Source organism: Salvia hispanica, chromosome 6 (assembly GCF_023119035.1).
Source record: "Salvia hispanica cultivar TCC Black 2014 chromosome 6, UniMelb_Shisp_WGS_1.0, whole genome shotgun sequence".
Lineage (NCBI taxonomy): Eukaryota > Viridiplantae > Streptophyta > Magnoliopsida > Lamiales > Lamiaceae > Salvia > Salvia hispanica.
In genome coordinates, this window is record NC_062970.1 from 35,805,806 (window position 1) to 35,829,957 (window position 24,152).

General features: G+C 30.4%; 1 protein-coding gene across 1 annotated transcript; it reads right to left on the reverse strand.

The window, feature by feature from the left end:
* Window positions 1–17,412: 17,412 nt before the first annotated feature.
* On the reverse strand, window positions 17,413–18,913 carry LOC125197098 (protein GRAVITROPIC IN THE LIGHT 1-like). The gene has a single exon (XM_048095801.1). It carries the CDS (start codon window positions 18,817–18,819, stop codon window positions 17,500–17,502), a length of 1,320 nt encoding a protein of 439 aa, XP_047951758.1. The 5' UTR covers window positions 18,820–18,913; the 3' UTR covers window positions 17,413–17,499.
* Window positions 18,914–24,152: the final 5,239 nt, after the last annotated feature.

Below are 24,152 nucleotides of genomic sequence, written 5' to 3' on the forward strand. Positions count from 1 at the left end.
GAAAAACCGGCGGTTATTAACCGGAACCGGAACCGGCGGTTAAACCGGAACCGAATAACCGGTATTCGGGCCGGTTACGGTTCAAGCTTTCGACGAACCGGAACCGGCGGTTTTCGAACCGTGGCCACCTCTATGACGGACGATGCATCGTCCGTAGCATCGTCTGCCACTGTAGCATCGCGGACGATGCGCGGAGGATACTCATCGTCCGTCGCATTGTCCGCCACTGTGGACGACGCGGACGATGGGAACGCGTTTCGTTTTTTTTTTTTGAATTTTTTCAAAAATTTGGAACCGACAACCGCCGCCGTTGAGAAATTGTAGTTTTTTTTTATTTCGTATTGTAATGTTTGAGTTTTAATGAAATGAAATTAGTTTTTCAAATTTTAAAGTATTTAAATATTCAAATAATAGATAAAATGTTTACGGCGTCGCTTAGGGCGGGCTATAATCCGCCCCACTGCAGGTGGAATAGGAGGAGGATAAAATGATGACGTGGCGGTGCACAGGGCGTCGCTTAGGGCCTCCCATTTTAGATGCCCTAAAGATGAAAGGCTTTGTCCATATAAAAGACGAATGACTCACCATTTAAATAGTGGCCCAGATTGGTTAGATCCATACAAAGCTCAAGCCAAGTTTCCAACAAAATCCCACGACCCATGAGAAATGCAAATGTATGCATTCAGACACTTAGTAGTACACATTGTATTTGGAATATAGTTTTGAATTTTATTTCTTCTAGCAACTTAAGCATGTGATAATATATATAAACATAATTCTTACTCCAATTTTATTTTATTTTGAAAAGTCAAGCCACTTTATCCGTTTTTTGAGAAAATGAAATAGAAATTTTTTAAAAATGAACCAAATTTAATATTTGAACTTTCAATTAATCTCGAATATCTAAATCTCAATATTTTTTATTATTGATCTTCACTCCTATTCAATTTTATATAACAAACAGTCAGAATTATAATTTTCATGTCTATAACAAATCAATATCGCATTCAATAATTTAAAAGCTGACTAAAATAATTTTGTACCCTTTTTAGCGAGATATTTTTTTAAAAACAAAAAAATAAAATAAAATAATATAACTAACTATAATATTAATAAATAACAATTTCTAATAACTTGACAATCTATGTTTATTAAGATTTAAGATATTAATGGATAAAATTTATAAAAATAGATAAAAAAAAAATATGAATTATTCCCACACAAAATAGTGTACTGAAAAAATTCAAAATAGATATTATTTTCACGAAATTTAGATATAGTAGAATATTAAATATGTGTAGTGACAAACAACCATGCATTTCAATTCTTCCTCATCCAACTCGAGCCATTTCATTCTATCCATTTATCCTTTTTTCACTTTTTTTACTTTTCTCTCGACGACCTCCCTTCACATCCTCCACCGCAACCCTATTGACACCAACCGTGCTCTCCCTCCTCTTCTTGGCTCAACCTTCTTGTCACATCCTCGTCTCCTTCCAACCCTAGTCCATCCTCTTAATCTGCGATATCGACCTCTTCTAGATTTCCTATTTCCTTTTAGGCAAACTAAATTTTTCTTATTTTTCTATTCTCAAATATTTATAGTGGTTTGAGTGGCAGCATTTAAAATTCGCTATCTTATGTCACATGTTAAGTTTCTTCATATTTAACTTCAATTTTTTTTTAATGAGTATTTAATTGATCTTCTAAAAATTTCATTTTCACTTCTCTAATTAGCACCACAATAAAAAAACATTTCCCTTTAATTACAACGCAAGATTGATACACCAAACGCGTCACGGCATTCATATTGCATTACAATTTAAACACAACACTCACTTTTTAATCATGTGTTTGGTGTCCTCTATGCGACGGACCCGACGGAGGAACGCCGTTACCGGCCAACCGGCGATTCCGAATATTCTTCGATGCTTCTTTGAGCGTTGCCGAGGAGGGATGGATGCTGCCCCACGATAAACTTATCATCAACAACATCAATATGATTACCGCAGCAAAATAGTAGTTCAACCTGCACTCATAAACAAATTTGATCACCATCATAAATAAATTAATATACTAGCAAACTAAAGGGCACTCTATGATTATTGCACAAGTCACAACCATATCTATTTATATAGTTCATTTTTTTTTAAAACAAAATTATTCGTTAATCAAATGATCAATTAAGAGAAAGGCCACGTAACTAAATGTCACACGGACCTCATCGTCCACTGGATTTATGTCAAAGTTGGTGTAGTAATTATAGATGTATTAAGACGTGGCTTGAACTTAATGGACATTATCCAACTTTAGTGACTCTCTCATTTTCTACAGTATTACTTTATTAATTATTGAAGTTGCACTTTCTTCTATTTTTGTCTTTTTTATATTGCGGTATATATTATTCAATTAAGATCACATTTATAATATATAGTAGTACTATACTCTACTTATATACGCGTGATTTTGTGGCGTGCATATTCAATATATAGTAAAAGAATTAGTTTTTAATTGGCAGTAAGTCCAATCCTCCTTTTGCAGTTCACATAGGATTCCAATATGTCTGTCTTCTTTTAAATTTTCATTTTCAACCTATGTATTATAAATTGTTTTTTCTGTTGATTACTGATGCAGCGTATTTTACCTGCAAATACTACCGCAAGTGAATAGTGGAGTAGTATAATTATAACATTAAGCTAAGGGTATCTTATCTACAGGGATTAGTGAATCTAAACCTAAGTATTGTACGCTAAAATCAATCCATATATCTAGATTCAAAATTAACAATTACTATAAGATTGTTGACTTAAGACAAATTTGATAAATAAATGTAAACTTAATTGGAGAATTAATATCGTGTAACGAATCTTTAAGGCTTTAATTTGATTGATTACTAAGTTAATCTAATTAGTACATATTCTAATGTGTATTCTAAATCAAATTTCATTAGGATGATCAGTAATCTATAGTATAGTCTAATCCTTTTTTTGAAATTTATAAATTATAGATTACATACTATGATCAGGCCTCTGTTTGATTATTAGCATACAACTTCTAATAGTTTTTGCACATATATCTAATATCCTCACACTTGATAGGTATATTGAGTAAAAATTTTAATTATTTACAATCATGTACTACTAATATTCATCTCTCTAATCTTGCATTAATTAGCACATTATATCAACCAGCAAAAAAATGTATACGTACCACTAGAAGCATTAGACTCGGAATAGTCAAAACAAAGAACAGCATTTAACATCACTAGCCCTAATGCCCTATGATTCTTGAAAATGAGCTTGCTTTATTTTTCTACTGCTAATTGATAATCTTGTTCTAATGGGTATATAGGTTAGGGTAAAACAGTCTGAAAAATCAAACTAATCAAATACAAATAAACAAACAATATTATGAGCCAATTCGAGGAGGACTGCATGCGTTTCATTTAAGGTAGTTGAAGATTGGACTAATATCTTTTGACTCAAAATTTGTGTGCTTCTAATCAATCCATTAGTTTTATAATCATAAAGGTCTCTTTATTGACATCTTTATAAAAGTGGTTTATACCTTCCAGGTCATGCAATAATCCTAATTCCTAATTAGCCAGTTAAATAGTCCATGGATAATTTTTTTTGATTTATTTAAAAAAGGCTCAGACCATAGAAGGTGAGCAAAGATCCAACAAAAAGGGGAAAAAAAGAAAGCAAAAACAGCAGAAAACAACTAACAAAGCCTTAGACACACAAATCACTGACCAACACCGAGCAACCAAGCATCCACATTCCTTAGACGCAGCCAACCACAGGAGAAGGAAGAAAAAGAAAAGTCCAACCCCGAGCTTTACCAAGCAACATACCTGCGACCTTTAATCTCCAAACCAACCTCTGATATTTTTCAAATCTTATAAAAAAAAAAAGGATATTGGCATCTAATATCACAAAACTTTCAAAAAGTTGGTTTTTTCCCACGAACTTTAAAATTGGCAAATAATATCACAAACTTTACCCCGTGTTTGTTTTTTCCCACGAATGAAAAAATTCATGTTATTTTAATAGATTGAAGAAAATTTTGGAGGGTGTGCTTCAAGAAAAACTATCTTCAAAAATTGAAAAACTTGAGACTTTCAAAATTGTTGTCGAGAAATTACGAAAAAAAAATCGGTACATAATATTATTTGTGGGAATTTTTTCATTTGTGGGAAAAAACAAACACGGGGTAAAGTTCGTGATATTATTTGCCAGTTTTAAAGTTCGTGGGAAAAACCCAACTTTTTGAAAGTTTCGTGATATTAGATGTCAATATCCCAAAAAAAAATAGTCCATAGATAATTCAATAGTAACGGTCATAATTATTTAATCTCTTTTTTTTATTTTAACTTATATTATATATTGTGCAACTCGCCACTATTTTCTTATAATAATGTAATATAAATGAATACAAATAATTTTTTAAAATAAAAATCCAATTGGTTGACGATTTTTTGAATAATAATATTTCTATAAAATAATTGATGAGACTGGTGTACGTTTGAAATTGAGTTATTTGTCATTAAAATCATTAATTTTGGCCAAAATTTGGTATTTTCTACTAATTTTAAAATTAGTCTAAAATATCACAAACTTTACATTTTGTTTGTTATTTCACATGGCAGGTCAAACACCGTATCCGACCAACTTCCGTGCATTTTTTATCCTACTTGGCACTACTAAATCAACGTGGTTTTCTACATAATTTTTCGTCCTACTTGTCACGAACTTAAAAAATAATTTAAAATATCATAAACATTTCATAATTGCCCACGTTGAATAAGATTTTGACCAAAGATATATTGTTTAGATTTGATTGAAAAATAACAAACAAAATATAGAATTTGTGATATTTTAGATCAATATTAAAATTCATAAAAAATACTAAAATTCGACTAAAGTTCACCTTTTTTTTTTGAACCAATATCCCTTTGAAATTTTATCCATCAATTATAGAATTTTTAGTCACATATGTGCCTGACACATATATCGTTCATAAAAGGGAAAATTTGACTTAGTAGTAGGTGAATCATTGAAAATAATAGTTGTCTTAATTCCAATCTGTCAAACTTAATTGAATATATTATTTGATTTAATTTCTTCCACTTTATATTCTATCAGAGAAAATTAATATCTAATGCTTGCATAGAATATTTTTAATTTACTGGCACTAATTATTAACTTGGACAAATAAACTAAGATTTTATTGTAGAACACCGTCACAACCGACAGAAAAACATTTCAGATTTATTTACTGGGTGCCTCAAATAGTAGGATTTTTCAATATTATCACAAATTAAATGCATTTTAAAAATTGCATATGGTTCCGATAATATATTATTGAGCTTTCTAGATATAATTATTCGATTAGCGAACTAAAAAAAAAGTCACGTTTAATTTGTATTTTCCGGTACCCAGTAAAAATGATATCATCAGAAATTTTTAGACAAAAACTTAAGCACATTTAAAATAATTTTCCACTATTTTCGGGTTTTTTGTCACCTTTTCTGATTTAACAGCTATTTTAGTCATTAAATTTAGAACAGTGATAAACGTAGATAATTTCTACGTACATAGTTGGATTTTTTAGACATTTCACATATTGAAAGTCTAGACGTGGCCACGGTTCAAAAACCGCCGGTTCCGGTTCGAAACCAGCGGTTCCGGTTCGTCGATTGGTGGAACCGTAACTGGTCCGGATACCGGTTATCCGGTTCCGGTTTAACCGCCGGTTCCGGTTCCGGTTCCGGTTTATAACCGCCGGTTTTTCAGCGGTTCCGGTTCCGGGCCGATTCCGGTTCGGTTCCGGTTCAATTTTTATTTTATTTTTTTAAATTTTATAGTTATAACTTTTAAATTTTATAGTAAAATCCAAAGATAATTGATAACGATAAATAATTGCAATTTTATTGATTTGAAAATTTGAATGTAAATTTCTACAATACAATTACAAGTTACAACTTACAACTTACAAGTTACAAAATACAACAATACAACTATACACTTGAATTTAAAATTTAAATAAGTACAAAATTACAATTTACAAAAAACATATTAAAAGTAAAGTTGAAACAATTAAGAAAAAAAAAGAAATAAAAGGAAAAGGACTTGAGCTCAACTTAAATTTAAAATTTAAGTTGAGGTGCCTACGTATCCTTAATGCTCAATTGCATTATGGAATCAAAGTCCACGTAGTTCTCTTACCTTGCTTACCTTGTTGGTTGACGGTTGACGACGGTTGGCCTTCACAGTGACGAAGCCACTATGGGGCCTGGTGGGCCACTGGGCCCCCCAGCTTATACAATTATTATTATATATATACTAGTATTACAAAGATAAAGATTAGCTCAGTTGGTTTTAGCCCAAGTCATTGTTCTTGCACTACCCGAGTTCGAATCCCTAAGCCAGCAAATTGTTCATTTTTGTATCCTTTGCACAATTTACTTGCATGTTTATGCTCCCAAGTTGACCCCCCCTTGAGCCTAAAATTCATTTTTTTTTCTTTGCTTTATTTTTTACACTCTTATATCTAGGAGTTTGTTTAATGTTCCCAAAATTCAATTCATTAAGTAACAAATCATTATTTTTACACTTTTACTTCCAAGAATTTGTTTTAGTTTCTTAATTACAGTATATTTTTTTGTTTCCAAGTTCAAATCCTTCTACCTATAAAAAAAAAATATATCCTTATTTTATTTTCTTACACTTTTATATCTAATAGTTTTACTCTAACTGCTATTTTATTTGCATATATCCAACTTTTAGTTTTATATTACTCTAATTTACTTGCACCTTGTTTTATAAGGATAATAAGCACATATAGTACTAGCATAATTCTAATTTCTATTATGCATTCTTTTTTTTTTCCTCCCATTATTCATCTACTATATCTTTTGCAATTCTCCATTGCTGATGCTAAAAAAAATTTCGACGATGCCAACACTAAAAAATACCTAAGCCTCGGGCCCCCCGACGTAAAGTTTCTGGCTTCGTCTCTGGGCCTTCATTCTTCACCTTCATCCTCGGTGTCGGTGAAGGTTTCTTCACTCTCTTCACGAGCATCCCAATCTGGTTCTTGCGCTCTCTTTGCAGCTTTTCCCCAATCATCAAGTAACATCACAGCTTCCATATTTCTCGCGGAGAGTTTGCTTCTTCTCACGTCCAAGACACATGCTCCAACACTGAAAGCGGACTCGACGGCAACGGTGGAAGCCGGGACTGCAAAGATCTCCTTAGCCATTGACGCAAGTATGGGATAATCTTTCTCGTGTGTTCCCCACCACTCTAGGACGTCGATTTGGGCGGGTGTAGGACCTGCATCACTAAAAGTATGGTGGCGTGCTTCCAAATAAAAATCTAACTCGCTTACCGATCCCATTGAGGTGTGCCTTGAGCTTGAGCCTGTGCCGTAGCCGTATAAGTCGGCTAATTGTGATTGAGCATCGGGGTCATCATAAGCAAAATTAAAACTGGTTTTCTGACACGAACCGGCGGTTAACCGTCCTTTTTCAGACCTACGCCTGCAACCCTACGAACCTACCGGCGAACGACTACATATTCCCGGTTAACCGGCGGTTAACCGCCGGTTCTGGTTGCTTATTTTTTGAACCGTAACCGGCCCGTAATCGTAACCGTAACCGGATTTCGAACCGGAATCGTCCGGTTCCGGTTCCGGTTCCGAACCGCCGGTTGGAAACCGGCGGTCCGGTTTGGTTTGGCCACCTCTAATTGAAACGGTTCATAATTTTAATTACTACCTCCGTCCACGAAAATTTGTCCCATTTTTCCATTTCCGTTCGTCCCCCAAAATTTGTCCTATTTTACTTTTACCATTTTTGGTAGTGGACCCCATATTCCACTAACTCATTCCTACTCACATTTTATTATAAAGAGTGAACTACGTAAATGGTACCTGATCTTTATTTTATATCGTTTTTGGTACCTATAAATCACATTTTTGGTACCTAATGCAATTTTGACCCCAAAATGCCCTCTAAACAAATACATATTTCCATTTGTATCATTAAGGTTATTTTGGGCATACAAAACTAAGTACCAAAAGTGATATTATAATTTCTTCTCTCATTCTTTCACTTTTTATACTATTTTTATTAATCAATATTATTTTTGATGTTATAAATTAATAATTAATTTATTTTTTAATATCATTCAAATATACTTAATTATACTTATAGTTATAATTATATTTAATTATTGTAATAATATTATTGTTATAATACTAAAAACTAGTTATAATTAATAAATAATAACATAATTATTTAAATTATGAATCACACAATATTATATAATAATAATAATTATTATTATTATTTATATTAAATTAATAACTAATCAATATAGTCTTGATAAAAATTTAAATTTTAAATTTTAAAATTGTGAATTGTAATATAATGATATTAAGAGTTGAATATTTTCAGTTAGGTGTTTCAACCATAAAATGAGTATAAAATAATTTAATAAAATATTTAATTGATTTAAATATTTTAAATAATTAATTTAAATAGGTGTTTTGTTCTTGATTTATATTATGAATGCAATTAGATGTATGTATAAAACACTAAAAAGTAAGAAGAAAAAGAAGAGAAGAAAAAAGAGAAAACATAAACTAAAGAGAAAAAGAAAGAAAAAAGGAAGATAAAATACTAAAAAGAAAGAAGAAAATGAAGAAAAACGAAAAAATGAGAAATTAAAGAAGAAAAAAAGAAATAAGAAATGAAAATAATCACATGTTTGGTATACTATTTAATGGAAATTTATAAAAATATCCTCCATAATAAAATAATCACAAGTTTGGTACCTAGGGTTATTTTTGTCACTGAGTACCAAAAACGATATAAAATAAAGATCAGGTATCATTTGCGTGCGAAAGTGAAAGATCAGGTACCATTTATGTAGTTCACTCTATTATAAAACTAATATATAAAAGTAGGACCCACAATCCACTAACTTTTTCAACTCACTTTCCATTACATTTCTTAAAACTTGTGCCCGGTCAAACCGGGACGAATTTTTGTGGACGGAGGTAGTATTATTTAAACAAATTAGTATATTACTGATATATCCTTTAAAATCTGTTGCTGAAAAAATGGCATTTCTCTCTCTATCTCTCTTCCACGTTTTGCTCCAAAATAGTGTATGCAGTTTTCACCTCTCCTCTCTCTCCCATATTTTTTTGATTTATTAATCAACTTCCTAGTATCTTTTATGGATTGAAATCCCGTGTTTTAAAATGCAAGAATAGAGTATGAAATCGCATGGTGCAAATGTTCTTTTCTTTTTTATTATATGATGTTACAAATTTACAATATTATAAAATATATTCGAACTTCTAATTTAAAATACTTACAAATTATAATTGTGATATTGATTAAATTAATTTTATACCGAGTAGATTAAAATACACCATAAATTTTAATTCAACTTATAAAATACTAAAAAATTCTAAATTATAATTATGTTATAAATATTGTTTGTATGTTTTCTATACTTATAATATCTAATTACGATATGTGATATTTTTAAATTATTTTATTTTGTTTAATTTATAGGTTCAATTAAATGTATATAGGGAATAGAAGTAACTGTATCCTATATGTGTTTCCTTAATTGTTATAAACATAGTGCGAGGGAAAGCGGAATGGATCACCTCCAACACTATATACTACATTTGCTAATACACCACTATAAAGTGGACATGTGGATTTATATTGAGGGAAAGAAAATCTATTTCTAACATAATCTTTTTAGCCTTTCCGTCACTTTCTCTTCTTTGTTTTCTATTTCTACTATTTTAATCAAAGTAATTGTGTTATCTCATTTTTTAAAAATACTAATAATATCACATTGCTACTTATTCTGAACTAAGCGGAATGGATCACCTCCAACACTATATACTACATTTGCTAATACACCACTATAAAGTGGACATGTGGATTTATATTGAGGGAAAGAAAATCTATTTCTAACATAATCTTTTTAGCCTTTCCGTCACTTTCTCTTCTTTGTTTTCTATTTCTACTATTTTAATCAAAGTAATTGTGTTATCTCATTTTTTAAAAATACTAATAATATCACATTGCTACTTATTCTGAACTAATTTATTATTAAGATTTCTACTTAAGCCAAATGATTTATTCTCCATAATTTTATAGTTATGATATACCACATGCTAAATACCGATGACGTATAATATAAGTATTTTGATTATTTTAAAATATAAAATGGCAATATAAGTTTTTAGTGATTGTTTCAAAATAATTTCTTTTATTATTTTCTTAATTTTTCATATTTTATTGAAACAAATTCCACGATATAAATGATTCATATAAAAATAACAAATATTGCATGGCTTATTCAAAATTTAAAATTTTGTTGTGATTATTTTTCACTCTAAAATTCATGTGCTTTAAGTTGTTTAGACTGTATATATATCATAACTTTTCACATTATTTTCTTTGCAAAGAAGAACGCATTCGTGTATAAATAAGTGTATTTTCACATTATCATAAGTGTATGTGGCTAATTAATTAGGTTTAAATAGATTCATAATTCATAAATTGATCTCGTAATAAGCATAATTCTCTTCGTAATAAAAAATATAGAAACGCTAATTAACTAATACAATTATTTATAAAAAGAGTTAACGCATTTAAATTAAAAATGGTAAAGGGAGGAAATATGGGAGAGGTTGTATTGAAAATAGATTCTACTATAATTATGGGTTCTACATGTCCACTTTATAATGGTGTATTAGCAAATGTAGAATATAATGTAGGAGGTGATCCCTTCCGGAGTGCGAGTTCTAATTAAATTCAAAGAACTAGTGGACTTTTATTGTAGTTCATTTTTGAACTTTTTTTATTATCATGATAATACATATATGCATAATTAATAGAATAAATATTTGTTGACTTTAATAAAGTTAAATTTATTAAAAGTAATAAAGTATTAATATTAAAATTTAATAATAAAATTATACTTTTTATTTTTTAAATTCGATCCTTTGATTCATTTTTTTATCAAATATATTGAATTTTATTATGGTGTATCAACGCCAGCACTAATAATAACAATCATGGTATGTACATCTCTAGTTTCTATCATGTATCCTTAGGGGAGGGGGGCGACATAAATATCTATAAATTTAATATATTTAATAAAAATAGTATTAATAATAATATTCATGTAGCACTAATGTCTATTGATCACGACAACTAGAATTAGACTACAATATAGATAACATTGAAAGTCAAATATATTAAAATTTCCATCAAAGATATACTTAGAATAAAACAATGGAGTAACGTATATGTTTAAGTATAAAGTGAACCACAAATCTAGTCTTATATGGGACACATATTTAACCATGAAGTATATAATTAGGTAACGTCTACCTTAAAACATTCAGTATTAAATTGCATATACTGATATACATATTATTCATATAAAAAATATATAAAAAATTAAATAATATTAATTGAATCTATTTTCTTGTTATAATTAATTTTTTTTAAATAAATAAAATATTTTTAGATTTCAAGATTTGATTTTAATTAAATTGACACTAATTAAAATTAATAATTGAGTATAAGTTATCAATAAAATTGGTTTTAATTTAAATAATAAGTATAAAAGTATTATTTGTACCGTCAAATTTAAAGATTTGATGTCATCAGATGATAATATAATGTCAACAGAAAGTAGCAATGCAACGTCAAGATTGTCAACCGATTGACGTTGTGTTGACTTTTTCTGTTGACATTATTTGTCATCGGTTGACATCATATCTTGAAATATAACGGTTCAGATCATAGTTTGGAGTTTGTTCGAAAGATGAAGTTTGCATTTTATACTACCACATATATAATTAAAGAATAAATATAGATCTCATAATATTTTAAATGTTTATTTTGGTACATAGAATTAAATGCAAAATAAATGATAAAAATAGAATTATTTAAACATACTACAAAATAAATAATATATCTACGAAATAAATATAATAAAATAATATACATAACAAAATAATATTCCATATAATTTTAATTAATTAAAATACTTTAAACTAATTAATATTTATGCCAATTGTTATGCAAAAGTCTATATCATCAAACGAAATATATTAAATTCTTATTTCTTAATCACAATTATATTAACATACTAGTATTTCTTATGTTTTAAATATTACTATTAAAATTATTTATTAATAAATAAATAAATTAAATATGATTCAAAGCTAATTTAATAAATTTTAGTGAGTTCCAGCTTGTAATGTGATATTGTTCATCAATTTTAATCAATTATTTATTGCGAGCCAAATAGTATAGAGTGCCCCTGAAAATATCGTCATAATATATGTAGATCAACCTCCAACCAATTCATATGATTAGTCTTCTCTACGTATTAAAGAGGAGAGGCGTGGGTTCAAACCGGCCAATGGGATATTTACTTTTTTTTTCAACTTTATTGTGTGTTTATGCAAAGTGTATCCTTATTTTTTGTTGGAAAAAAAATTAATTTCGAAATTTGATAATAATTTACGGGACTATGTAAATCTTCTGCCTACATGAAAGTATTTGATGAATCGCCTCAAACATTTTGATTTGAAGAGTTAGAACAAATAAGACTTTCTGGATTAAAAAAAAAAAACTTAATATTTTTTGTAATTAAATAAAATTTTCTTAAAATAAAATATGATAATAAGACTAATTTGTAAATGAGACTTTGATTAGATGTAAATATTCTTTTTTCTAAAATTAAATAAGATTCTGTAAAATCTTTTAATAGCGCATGCAATTATAATTTTTGCTAATTAAAAAAGTCTTATTTTATTTAAATAAAAGCATATTTGATATTATGCAATTAAAATCATAGTATTTATTACTCTCTCCATTTTTTAAAAATAGAGAGGTTTGAAACGGCTTGATAAAGTAAGAGAGAGAAGGAGAAAAATTGGTAAAGTAAGAGATAAGGAGAGAAAAAAGTAATGAAATTAATGTTAGTGGATGACGGAGTCTACTTTAAATTGTTAATTGTAGTGGTATAAGTGATAAATAAATTGATGCATAGGGGTGTAAAGATTTCCTAAAATAGAAAATTTGAAAGTTGTTATTTTTAAAGAACGGACTAAAATAGAAAGAGTTGCTATTTTAAAAAAAAATGGAGGGAGTATTAAACAGTCATATTTATTAAAAATATATTTGTATTATATTTAAAGAAACCCCATTTATAAATAAGAGGAAATAAAATATCTTCTTTGTTTTTAGGAAAAGTTTAATTAATTGTAAATAGAAGTATTATTTGAGTTTATGAACATATCTTTTAGATTACTTATTTGTAGCTGTTTTCGGTTTATAAATGATAAATCCCTTCTCATATCAGCATATTATTTTTCTATTTTTTCTTTCCTTTTTTCGTTGTTTCTTCTCTTCATTTTTGTTTTGAAGTATATATATATATATATATATATATATGGGCGCATTATGGTCAATAAGTGAAATTCTGTTAAAAATCAAAACAAATCTCAGCCCTTGGATCCTGAGATTGGATGGATGTGATAAGTTACATTATTAGTCCAAAATGCTACATTATCATTATTAGACTAAAATGCTACATTATTGTACTAAAATAGTACATTATTAGCTAAGTTACATTATTTGACTAGCAATCTACATTACTAGATGACACGTGGCATTAATCTAACGGTTACATTACAAGATCCAATGACTGAGATTTGTTTTAATTTTTACAGAATTACACTTATTGATCTGAACACGTCCCTATATATATATATATATATATATATATATATATATATATATATATATTTTAACTTACGTCTCTGAAGCTTTTTCTTTATAAAAACTGATATCTCAATTGACTCAAAAATTGTACTCCCCCCGTTCCATAGTAATGGAGGCAAAACTTTTCGACACGGAGATTAAGAAAAATTGTATTAGGTAAGTTAAGTAAAGAGAGAATAAAGTGGAAAATGAAAAAAAGTAGAGAGATGAACAGAGAAAAAAGTAAGAGAGAGCAAAGTAGGTGTGGAAAAATGTGTTGATTTTTACTAAAAAGAAAAAATGACTCTATTACTATGGAACGGACGGAAATGAAAAAATGCGCCTATTACTATGGAACGGAGGGAGTATAAAGCATTATTAATTGGTGTTGAGTTTTCGTAACTAATTGATAAATATGCATCAATAAATGACTAGAATTATTGGTGCCAATGAAAATTAATTCACAAAAATATGCAAGCAAGAAGAAATAATTAGAGCATTAAATTGGGAGAAATGACTGAAAAAAAAAAGTTTGAAGACTATGAAAAAAATGACACTATCATAAAACTGCGAAGAAAGAAAAAATGATTTTTTTAAAAAAGTTTGACATGGAGGGGAGTATTATGAGCAAATGTATATATGATGGATTTGGAAAATAAGATATGATCGATTTACTTGGATGTGATATTTAAATATCAAAACTAATTTAATTAAGATAAAATATAATAAGGGGTAATTTAGTAAGTAATAAATATAAATAATAATAAACCAGTTTAAATAAAACTGGTTTGGTCCAATTAAAAAATTAAGGGTATTATCTACATAGAATTTATGTACGTTTATCTTTTCCCTTAAATTTATTATTATTTTTCTCTCTTTCCCATCTGTTTCCATGCAATTTAGTTATTTCTCTCCGCTTGTTTAGCCTTTCTACAAGATTTATATTTTTTGGAATATTTCATACTTTATCTAATATGACTCCCTGTAATATACAACATGCGATTTTAATATCGGTCCGATTGCCAATTACTACTATTTAATAAACAAAAGTTAACAAAATAAATAAAATTGAAAAAAAGAGAAGGAAAAAATAATAGTATAATAAATTGCATACTTTGACTTTAAAGGCAAACTTGCATAAAATGCTAGCTTTTAAGATATAAAATTTTTTAAAAAATAAAAGTTCAAAAGTAGTGAAAAATATAAAATTTCAAATATCACTGCTTATAGCAGATGATGGAGTATTTAATATGCGGAAAATCATGATGGGCATACATACAATGGTTTGACCACCAAGTTGGGCTTTCAAGTAGGCTTGTATTGGGCTTTTCGAAAACCCATAATATACAATCATACACCCAAAGAAATACTGCTTTTGGTGAAAAGACAATTTTATCCTTTTTGGATGGAAAATGTAAAGTTATTTTGCATATCCTTTTGATCATTTTGAAAATTGACAACCATTGGATAGAAAAAAGGCAACTTCTATTGAGCAATAATGGCTTCTCAAATAAGAATAAACAATAATATATGCCCACACCTTAATTGAATCTCCATTTTAGAAGACTAATTGTCTGGTTTTTTTATTGCAGTCGGCGACAGCTCCAAGTCACAACTATCATCGTCGGCGTCGAAGCAGACCGCAGCAGTGGCTGTGGCGTAAAAAAGAGAGAGAGAGATGAGAGAGAAAGGTGAGAAGAGAGGAAAGAGATAGAGGAAGCGCCGGCGTCGCTCGCCGGCAACGCGACTGTGCAGGCTAGGGAGGAAGGCAGCAAGGCGGCTAGGGAGAGAGGCAGCGAGCGAGAGACTGGTGTTTAGTGGGTATGCGGAACTGAGGTGGTGTCCGGCGGCGGCGTTCAGCTGTTCCACCGATTAGAGGGAAGAGAAAAGGAAATGAGGGAAGGAGGGAAGGGAGGGAAGCGCCGAGATCGCTCGCAGGAGACGCGGCTGTGCAGGCGGGTGAGGGGAGGCGGCGAGAGAGAAGGAAATGAAATATGGAACCCAGTTAAAACCATAGTCATTTATTAGAGTTTGATGAGTATTGGTTTTTGTTGTTATTTGGGCTATTGGGCTTATGTTAGATTCTATGATTTAGATTTTAGTAGTATATAATTTTGGAAATTTGATAATCTTTTCAATCGAATAGAGTTTAATTTCAGTGCTATATTTTATATATCATAAAATTATAATTTAGTAGAGTTACGAGAGAGAGAGGGGCTGATGACCAGCGACGTCGGTTGGGTAGCGTGGAGGAGTCCTCACGCCGGTGGCCGAGAGGTGGAACCGCGAGAAGAAGAGAAAGAGATACGATGGGCGGCCGACAACGCCACTGCCAGCGGAGAACAGTGAGACCAATAGTGACAGAGGCGCCGCTGCCCTATCTACTCTTAAACGTGATTTTGAAATAATAGAGTTTCACGCCTATTTAGTTGTTGGGCACATTGTTTGGGCTATAAATTATTTAATTTACTTTTATTTAGACGTATAGGAAGCATACTCATACGAATTCGTTCTGCATGTCCAAGTACAAATACTAACTAATTTATAACCCATATTTTATTTAATTAAACATAAATAACTAAGAAAAATATATTGCAAAAGGTTAGATAAAAAAAATTATAACGTGCCTCACTCCATTTAATTGTTCTATACTTAGATTGCATAGGAATCTAAATCATAGTGTAATTATATTAAGTGTTGTATAGATTGAATTGTTTCTTATTTACTCATATTTCTATTCTTTTTACTTCTCATAATTTTGAAATATGTTTATATTGAATTCAAATGGCTAAACTAAGTAATTATGAAACACCAATAAATAATGATATTAAATGAAACTAAATTAATATCTGTATCAAACAAAGAACAATATTACATTACATTAATTGTTGTTGTGTATAGGAATATACAATTTTATATATAATATATTAGTTTAATTAAATATGTTGAAATTACTTATAAATGTATATTTATATTCAATATATATAATTTATAAATATATTTATATTTGAATTACTAGAAGTACACATATTTATAATTGAGTTGATTTTGTTAATCGAAACTGGTGAACTATTTATTCGTTCAAATAGTTTGCTTTTTTTTTAATTCTTTTGTAAATAGTGGTATTCCATTTTTCTTTATTTGTATGACTTATTCTATTTTATCCACACATCTCCTCTTTTGTTATTTCTTTTATTTTATACTACACTCATATCAAATATTAAAATAAAATATAATTAATGGTGTGATAATATGAAATGTTTCATTGAGAGTGACTTGAGAGAAGTACAATTGTACAAATATTTTTTTGTTGTTGTTTATAATATTACAAATACATATTTTGATTAGTTCTAAATATATTTTTATACTTATTTACTCCATATTCTTTATTTAAGTTAATATATCTTCATAATTTAAAAATCTTTCGTCTTATTCTTTATCCTGTACATAGCACAGGTGTTAACACTAGTATTAATAAAATAAAACATAGCAAAAAAACTCACTTTTCCCTTTTTAGGTGTAAACATTTAATGCCGGATAGTCCATGTAGTAATACTAAAAAAATAAATAGTGCACACCGACTATAGAAGAGTGTTTAAAAAGAATTGCACAAAATCAAAATATTTTTACCGGCCTAAACAAAAGTAAATTAATGGCCTAGATTTTACAACTTAGCATTTCCCCGGGACTAAATACACCTGGGTTTGCACTACCGTGTGCCCAAACCGAAACCCGGGCACCACCGTAAACGCCACCCTCAAATCACCAACTGCCGCCGCGAACACATTTTCCATATACACCTCCGAAAATCTCGAATTTCTCTCCGCTTCAAAAACCCCAACTTCACACCCAAACGAAAATGCCAAACAATGAAGTAGCCAAACTCTTCTCGACATTTCACCAAACATCTTGAACAACTCCGTTTCCGGCAAATCCCCGCCGTTCACCATCTTCCTCTGGTTTAAATTGCCGAAAAACGAGAATTCCATCTTCGGATGTACCAAGTTAAGATACTTAGATTTCAAAAAATTTCCGAACATCGAGCTCGGGTTGTGTTTGACGAAATGACTCACAGAGACCGACCTCAATTTCGTGAACTCCTCGAAGAAGAAAATCCGGCGCCGCTGCTTCTCTGAATTATCGATTTTCTCGATTCCGAAGAGAGGATCGTTGAAGCCGCTGAAAATCTCTCTGCAAACAAACGATTCGAACACTAAGCCTCTGTGATCCTTTCTGTTGAATTTAACGCCGCTGTGAATCGCGTTGACAGCGGCGTCGATATTCCAGCTGGCGGATTCCATTTCGCGGATCAACTGTTTGGCAAAATGCCTCACAGATCTCAACGCGTATTTATGCACAACGACGAAATCACTAATGCTTAAGCTATGGAACGACACTGTTTCGAGAACTGAGAAACTTCCGGTTGCGCTAATCGTCTTCTCCAATAACCTATTATTCCGGTTAATCTCTTTCAAACTTTCGCTCAGCGAAGAAATCCGCGACGATTTGAGATCAATTTCCCGCTGCATTTTCCTCATCGTGATTTCGTACGTCTTCATCAGCGACTGCTGCTCCTGAATCTCCGCCAGCATCGCCACCACGTGCGGCGGCGACGAATCAATCTGATTCTTCAAAAACTGGCGCTTCAGCTCCGACATAGCGCGCAGCTCGTCGACGACGGCTTGATCCGCTGACTGCACCGCCGCGTCGTCGTACGGAAGCTGCGCCATCTGCTGCGCGGCGTAGGCCGCCTTCACCGAGGAAACCGCCGCGAAGAGCCTCGCGATGAAAGCTTCCATGGCAGCTCTGTCTCGCAGCTCCGCCATCGCTTCTTCGCCGAACTTCTTTGACTCGCAGCATTGCAGCTTCTGCGGCGCGATCGGAATGCAAATTCCGGCGCGACTTTTTGTGGATTTTTTTGAATGAGTTAATTTGGAAAATGTTTTCGCGAATTTGCTTCTCGTTGGGGATGATCGGATTGCTGAATCCATGAATTCTTCAAAATTAGAATTTTAACTTGATCAGAGCATGCGAATTTAATTTTTTTTTGAAATAATTTGAAAAGGAAGGGCAAGTGTTTTGACTCTTTTTGAGACAAGAAGAAGATATGAAAGAAGATTTTAAATTAAATAAATGAGGCAATTTGCATGCGCGCAGATGATATAGCGACGAATTATGAACTTGAGCATATTTTTTAAAGGGGTGGGCCCACCATTCAGTAGTCTTTAATTTAAACTTTTAAATGTTTTGGACTTTTGGTTACTTTTCAATTTTGTTAACTACAACTCCCATAATTTCTCACTTTTATTATATTCATATATAAGGAATTACAAATATTAACTGAATGCAGTATGATTATTTTGCTTAAAGATTATAGTTGCATAGGTGGTGAAAATACGTCATACAATATTAAATTTTAGTTACTTATTATAATGATACAATAAATTCTAATTAATTAAACAAGTGAAATACATGGCGATAACCATATACTAGCATCTCTGTTCCATAACAGTAGAATCATTTTGTCATTAGTAAGTTCTGTAGTAGTGGAGTCATTTCTTTTTTTCTTAGTAAAAATCAAAACATTTCTTTTAACTTACTTTACTCTCTATTACTTTATTCTCTCTTAATTTCTCTACCTGTTTCATTTCCTACTTTATTCTTTCTTTACTCAATTTATTTACGCAACTTTTCTTAATTTCCGTGCCAAAAAAAAATGTCTCCACTACTATGAAACGGAGGAAGTATAATTTAGTGAAATGAAGAAACATAATAGTACTACCTAAATTATTGAAGGGAAATATTCACAATTTTGGTTCTAACTTCCTCCTCCTTTCTCCCCTTTCCCACTTTTCTAAAAAACCAGAGATTTGGATTTAAATACAATAAATCAAAGTTCAAAAAATTATTTCCGTTTTTATATAGTATAATGTAAATCCAAATATAGATATTGATTGTTCAAAAACACAAAATAACATGCGTTTTCTTTGTATTGAGTTTTAGTGTACCACTAGATATAGTCTAACATAATAATTTTTTGCTCTTTCTTGTATTTTATTTTTTGGAGTCATGATCAGACACTTTATTGAACTTCTAATTTGTTTGAGTTTAACTTGAATGTTAAGCAAACACACATCACGTGGAACCATAATTAATTTACATAACTAATATGGGTAAAGCTTAAACAAATTGGTGTTTTATTTGATGTGTATTTCATTATTCCATCCACCTCCACCTCTAAATTTTAAGATTTAAGATTATATAGGTCATTATAATATGTTCCAAATATCACTGTTTTTTAAATTACTATTGTTTTTTACTATACCAATTACATTGCAGACAGTAGAAAAGTTTTCAAATATGTCAATTTGACAAATTATAGTTTAATATGGGATAACATCTAAAATGACTGTTTTTAAACCTCAGTCACCTTTAATTTCTGATGATCCTATGAATCATTCTAACTATTGTAAAGTTTGTCCACTGGTTTTTTTGGGTTCGACATATGAGTAAAATTAATAAAATGATATTGTACTAACAATTTGGATAGCAAGTGATGTTAAACAACCAAATTTTGTACAATAAAAAATAAGGTTATATTAATAATTTGATGTATTAATTGTATATTAAAATAATAAATATAATAAGTGAACAAGTTAATACGACTTATTAGCCTTTAACCTCATTTTTTATTTTTATATTTGAATTTCCTTTCTATTGTTTTTAAAATTTGAATTAAAGTATGCACTAATTACATTTATGGTTCCAAAAAAGAAAAAAAATTATACACAAATCATAAATATATGACCATAATATTATGCACTTTCCATGTACTATATATGCATCCATATATTTTAATTAAATGCATAAATAAACCTATTTTTTTCAAATAAACTAGTTTTTTGTTGTACAAAATTTGGTCACCTAGATTTATTGATTTGGATATGCTAAGCTATTTAGTAAAAATAAAATAATAAATAAATAAGTCGAGACAGAGGTATGCAAAATTCACCATAGAAATGATAGTTCACACGACATCACATAAAATTGCTAACTTTAACTCCGAATAAACAGGGCTACAGAATATGAGGCGTATTTTGTGGACTTTAAGGTGTGAATTCTGCAGGCATATTATTGCCCAAACACAACGATAAATATAATTTTGACTGTGGTATGAAATATGAATGATTTATTTGCATGTGTGAGTGTGTTGGTGTCATGCTTTCAATATTTTTTTCTTTTAATTCTCATCATCTTAAACTTGATTGGTACTATTGTAGTGTAACAAATATAAAACACAATTGAATTAGCATTGTTCCATGAATCTCCGTCACTAGCCATTCTACAGCTAGGAATCCAAGAGAACAAAAGGATAAGTTTGTGGGATGTCAGAAGACAGACAGTTGCCTGAAATATAGGGTTCAAAAAATGGAATGAGATTAGAACAAGTCAAGGATTACAGTGAGTGCCACTCTGCAAACATTATTTGTTACTAGCATTGAAATCAAATGTGCAATGATTGATGACCCCAAAATATGTTACTTCTACCTAGTAGTAGTACTGTATTTTTTCCTACATTAATATGTGACATGTGAGTAGGGGCTGAGCAGTGAGATGGGTAAGAAGAGTATGTAATAAAAATTCTAGGTGGTGGTGGCCTGAAACAGATTCAACAGCATTTTCACATTCAAATATAAGTACTACCACAACCATCAATTTTGTGAAAAATGAGAAATGCAGGGGCCCCTTCCCTATTGCACTATATATTAATTAAACAAAGTGGATGAAACGGTTTTTTTGTAATCATTTTATATTGCTCTTAGTTTGAATTGATATAGTACTACTACTATAAGTAGAGTAGTCGAAGCTAAATAGGAAGAGTATTAATTTCACGAACTTCACACTATTTTTTCCGGAACTGCCAATTATATTCAATTATTCATGAGTTTGACGTTATTTTTAATTATTGTCACTGTATATCTCTAATTTCTATCTTTCATCGTCTAATTAGTTCTCACTCAGAGCATCCGCAGCGGTCAAGAGGACGGTGCTCGTCCGTCCGTACCGCTGAGCACGGTGTCGTCCGTCCGTTGATGGAGCTTGTCCGTCTGTGCCAGCGGCACGGGCTGCTCTTAGCTAAGAGCACGTCCGTGCCGCTGAGCAGCACACGTGGCGACGCCTAATTCGCCAACGACATAGCCGTTGGTTTTTTAATTTTTTTTAAAATGCGAAATTAATTAAAAAAATTGATTTTAAATAAAAAAAATATTTTCCCACTTCCCGAAAAAAAAATATCCATTTTCTTCCCACTTTTAATTATTTTTCAATTTTTTTCCCCCAAAATTCACATTTTCATCTATAAATACCCACACTTCAACACACAAAAAAATCACATTCTCATCTATTCTATCATCATCTACATTCTCTCATCTCTTTTAATTATGTATTTTTATTTTTTAGTATTTTAATTATTTAATTTTTATTTTTTAGGATTTTAATTATGTAATTTTTATTTTTTAGGATTTTAATTATGTAATTTTTATTTTTTTAATGTATTTTTATAATGTAGAAATGTTTTTAATAATTGGAGTATTTAAATTGAATAATAGAATGGTGGGACCCTTGAACTTGTCCTTAGCTAAGAGCACGGATGTGGGTGTTGTGCTCTTAGCTAAAGACAAGAAGTAAAAGTAGGTCCAGGCCCACTTCCGTACTTTTAGCTAAGAGCACGGATAGAGATGCTCTCATTACTCATCTATCTCACGTCTTCTTCTGCCAATATCACAGACTCACAATTACTTCTTGCTAATACATCAAAATACTTTAATTTTGTTTGGGGCTCTAACTAGAAGAGTCTTGTACATCTCCTACATATTTCTACCCTGAACAATTCCAAGACGGAGTATATTTTATTTCTGATCTTCTACTTCAATTGTCCCATGTTACTTGAGACATTTCTTTTTCACAGTCATTTTTAAAAAACTGGTAATATAAATAACTAAAGTAGAGAAAAAAGTTTCCTCTCTACCCGCTTTCACTATTTATTACTCCTAGTATTATGTATTTATCCATGCAGTGCACTAAATATTTTTGGCCTAGAATCTATTCTTTATTTAAAATATGATTTAATATTTCAAAATACAACGAAAACGAATTTTCCGTACCAAAATATTGTGCATTTTTTAGTCAACTGTCTCCTCTTCAGTGTTGGATGCTGATTGTACCCATTAATATAGTTACTGTGGTCTTGAGGCACAACACTTATGATATACTATGATTCTATAAATTTTCATTTTTCTTTAAATATAATTTGTAAGTTAGCTTTTATCAAAATCGATAGATAATTATGGGATGTAATGCAATAACCCAAAGAAAATCATGATATTATCTAATTTGGAAATCGGGCTAATACATGTGGGCCGGCCCAATTCGCTCCATAAGAAACGGGTTAATATACTTTAATTTTTTGTGCTGTGTTGTTCTACTTTCGAGTGTTAATATACAGTACATTTTTTTGTGTTAATGTTTCACATATAAAGAACGCATATTTAAACATTTCATATCATTGAAATGTGTTGGCGGGAGTAGTGTTTATGATTACTTATTAATAACCATACTTTATAGCTAAATCTAAAACGTATTGGTGGATTGTAAATGTAGCAAACTAATAACTACCGATGTGATTAAAGTTGTGTCTTGTGTTTGATATTTAATTAAATTTATAATTACCAATTCTAAGTGACTTAATATTTCAATTCTATCATGCTAAGTTCATTGAAAAAAATTACTTATTCGTTAATATACATTTTAGATGACATTATTATGTATAGATTATATTGAAAATGGTGAATTGGTTGGAGATAATGGAGAAGCCTCCATTAGAGGAAGAAGAAGAAACTGAAAATATGAATAATCGTGGTAGAGAGATATGAGAAAAGGGGAAAATTCATTTATGGACTACATTATGTAAAGTGTTGACTATAAAATACAATGCATGGCCTTATATATAGGCTGAGAATAAATACTAAACTAACTAATTAAAACTAATTATAAGCTACTAATTACATTTTAATTTTTCTATTTCAACCGATTATATTACAGACGCGACTTCGTTATCACTCTTTTATTGTTTAAACGCAACACATGTAAAATCATATGGGACATCTGTTACACAGTACGCGCGGTTAGACAATCGATCGACACCTTAGTATATCAACAGTAGTTAAATGAACACGCATCGTATTAATTTACCGTAATTTTTAAAGATAACTCAATATTTTGAATCTCTTCACAAATATTAGTAATTTAACTATTGGAAATATTT

Coding starts and splice junctions, on each gene's coding strand:
- LOC125197098 (XM_048095801.1), bottom strand. CDS start 18,819: ATGGATTCAGCAATCCGATCATCCCCAACGAGAAGCAAATTCGCGAAA.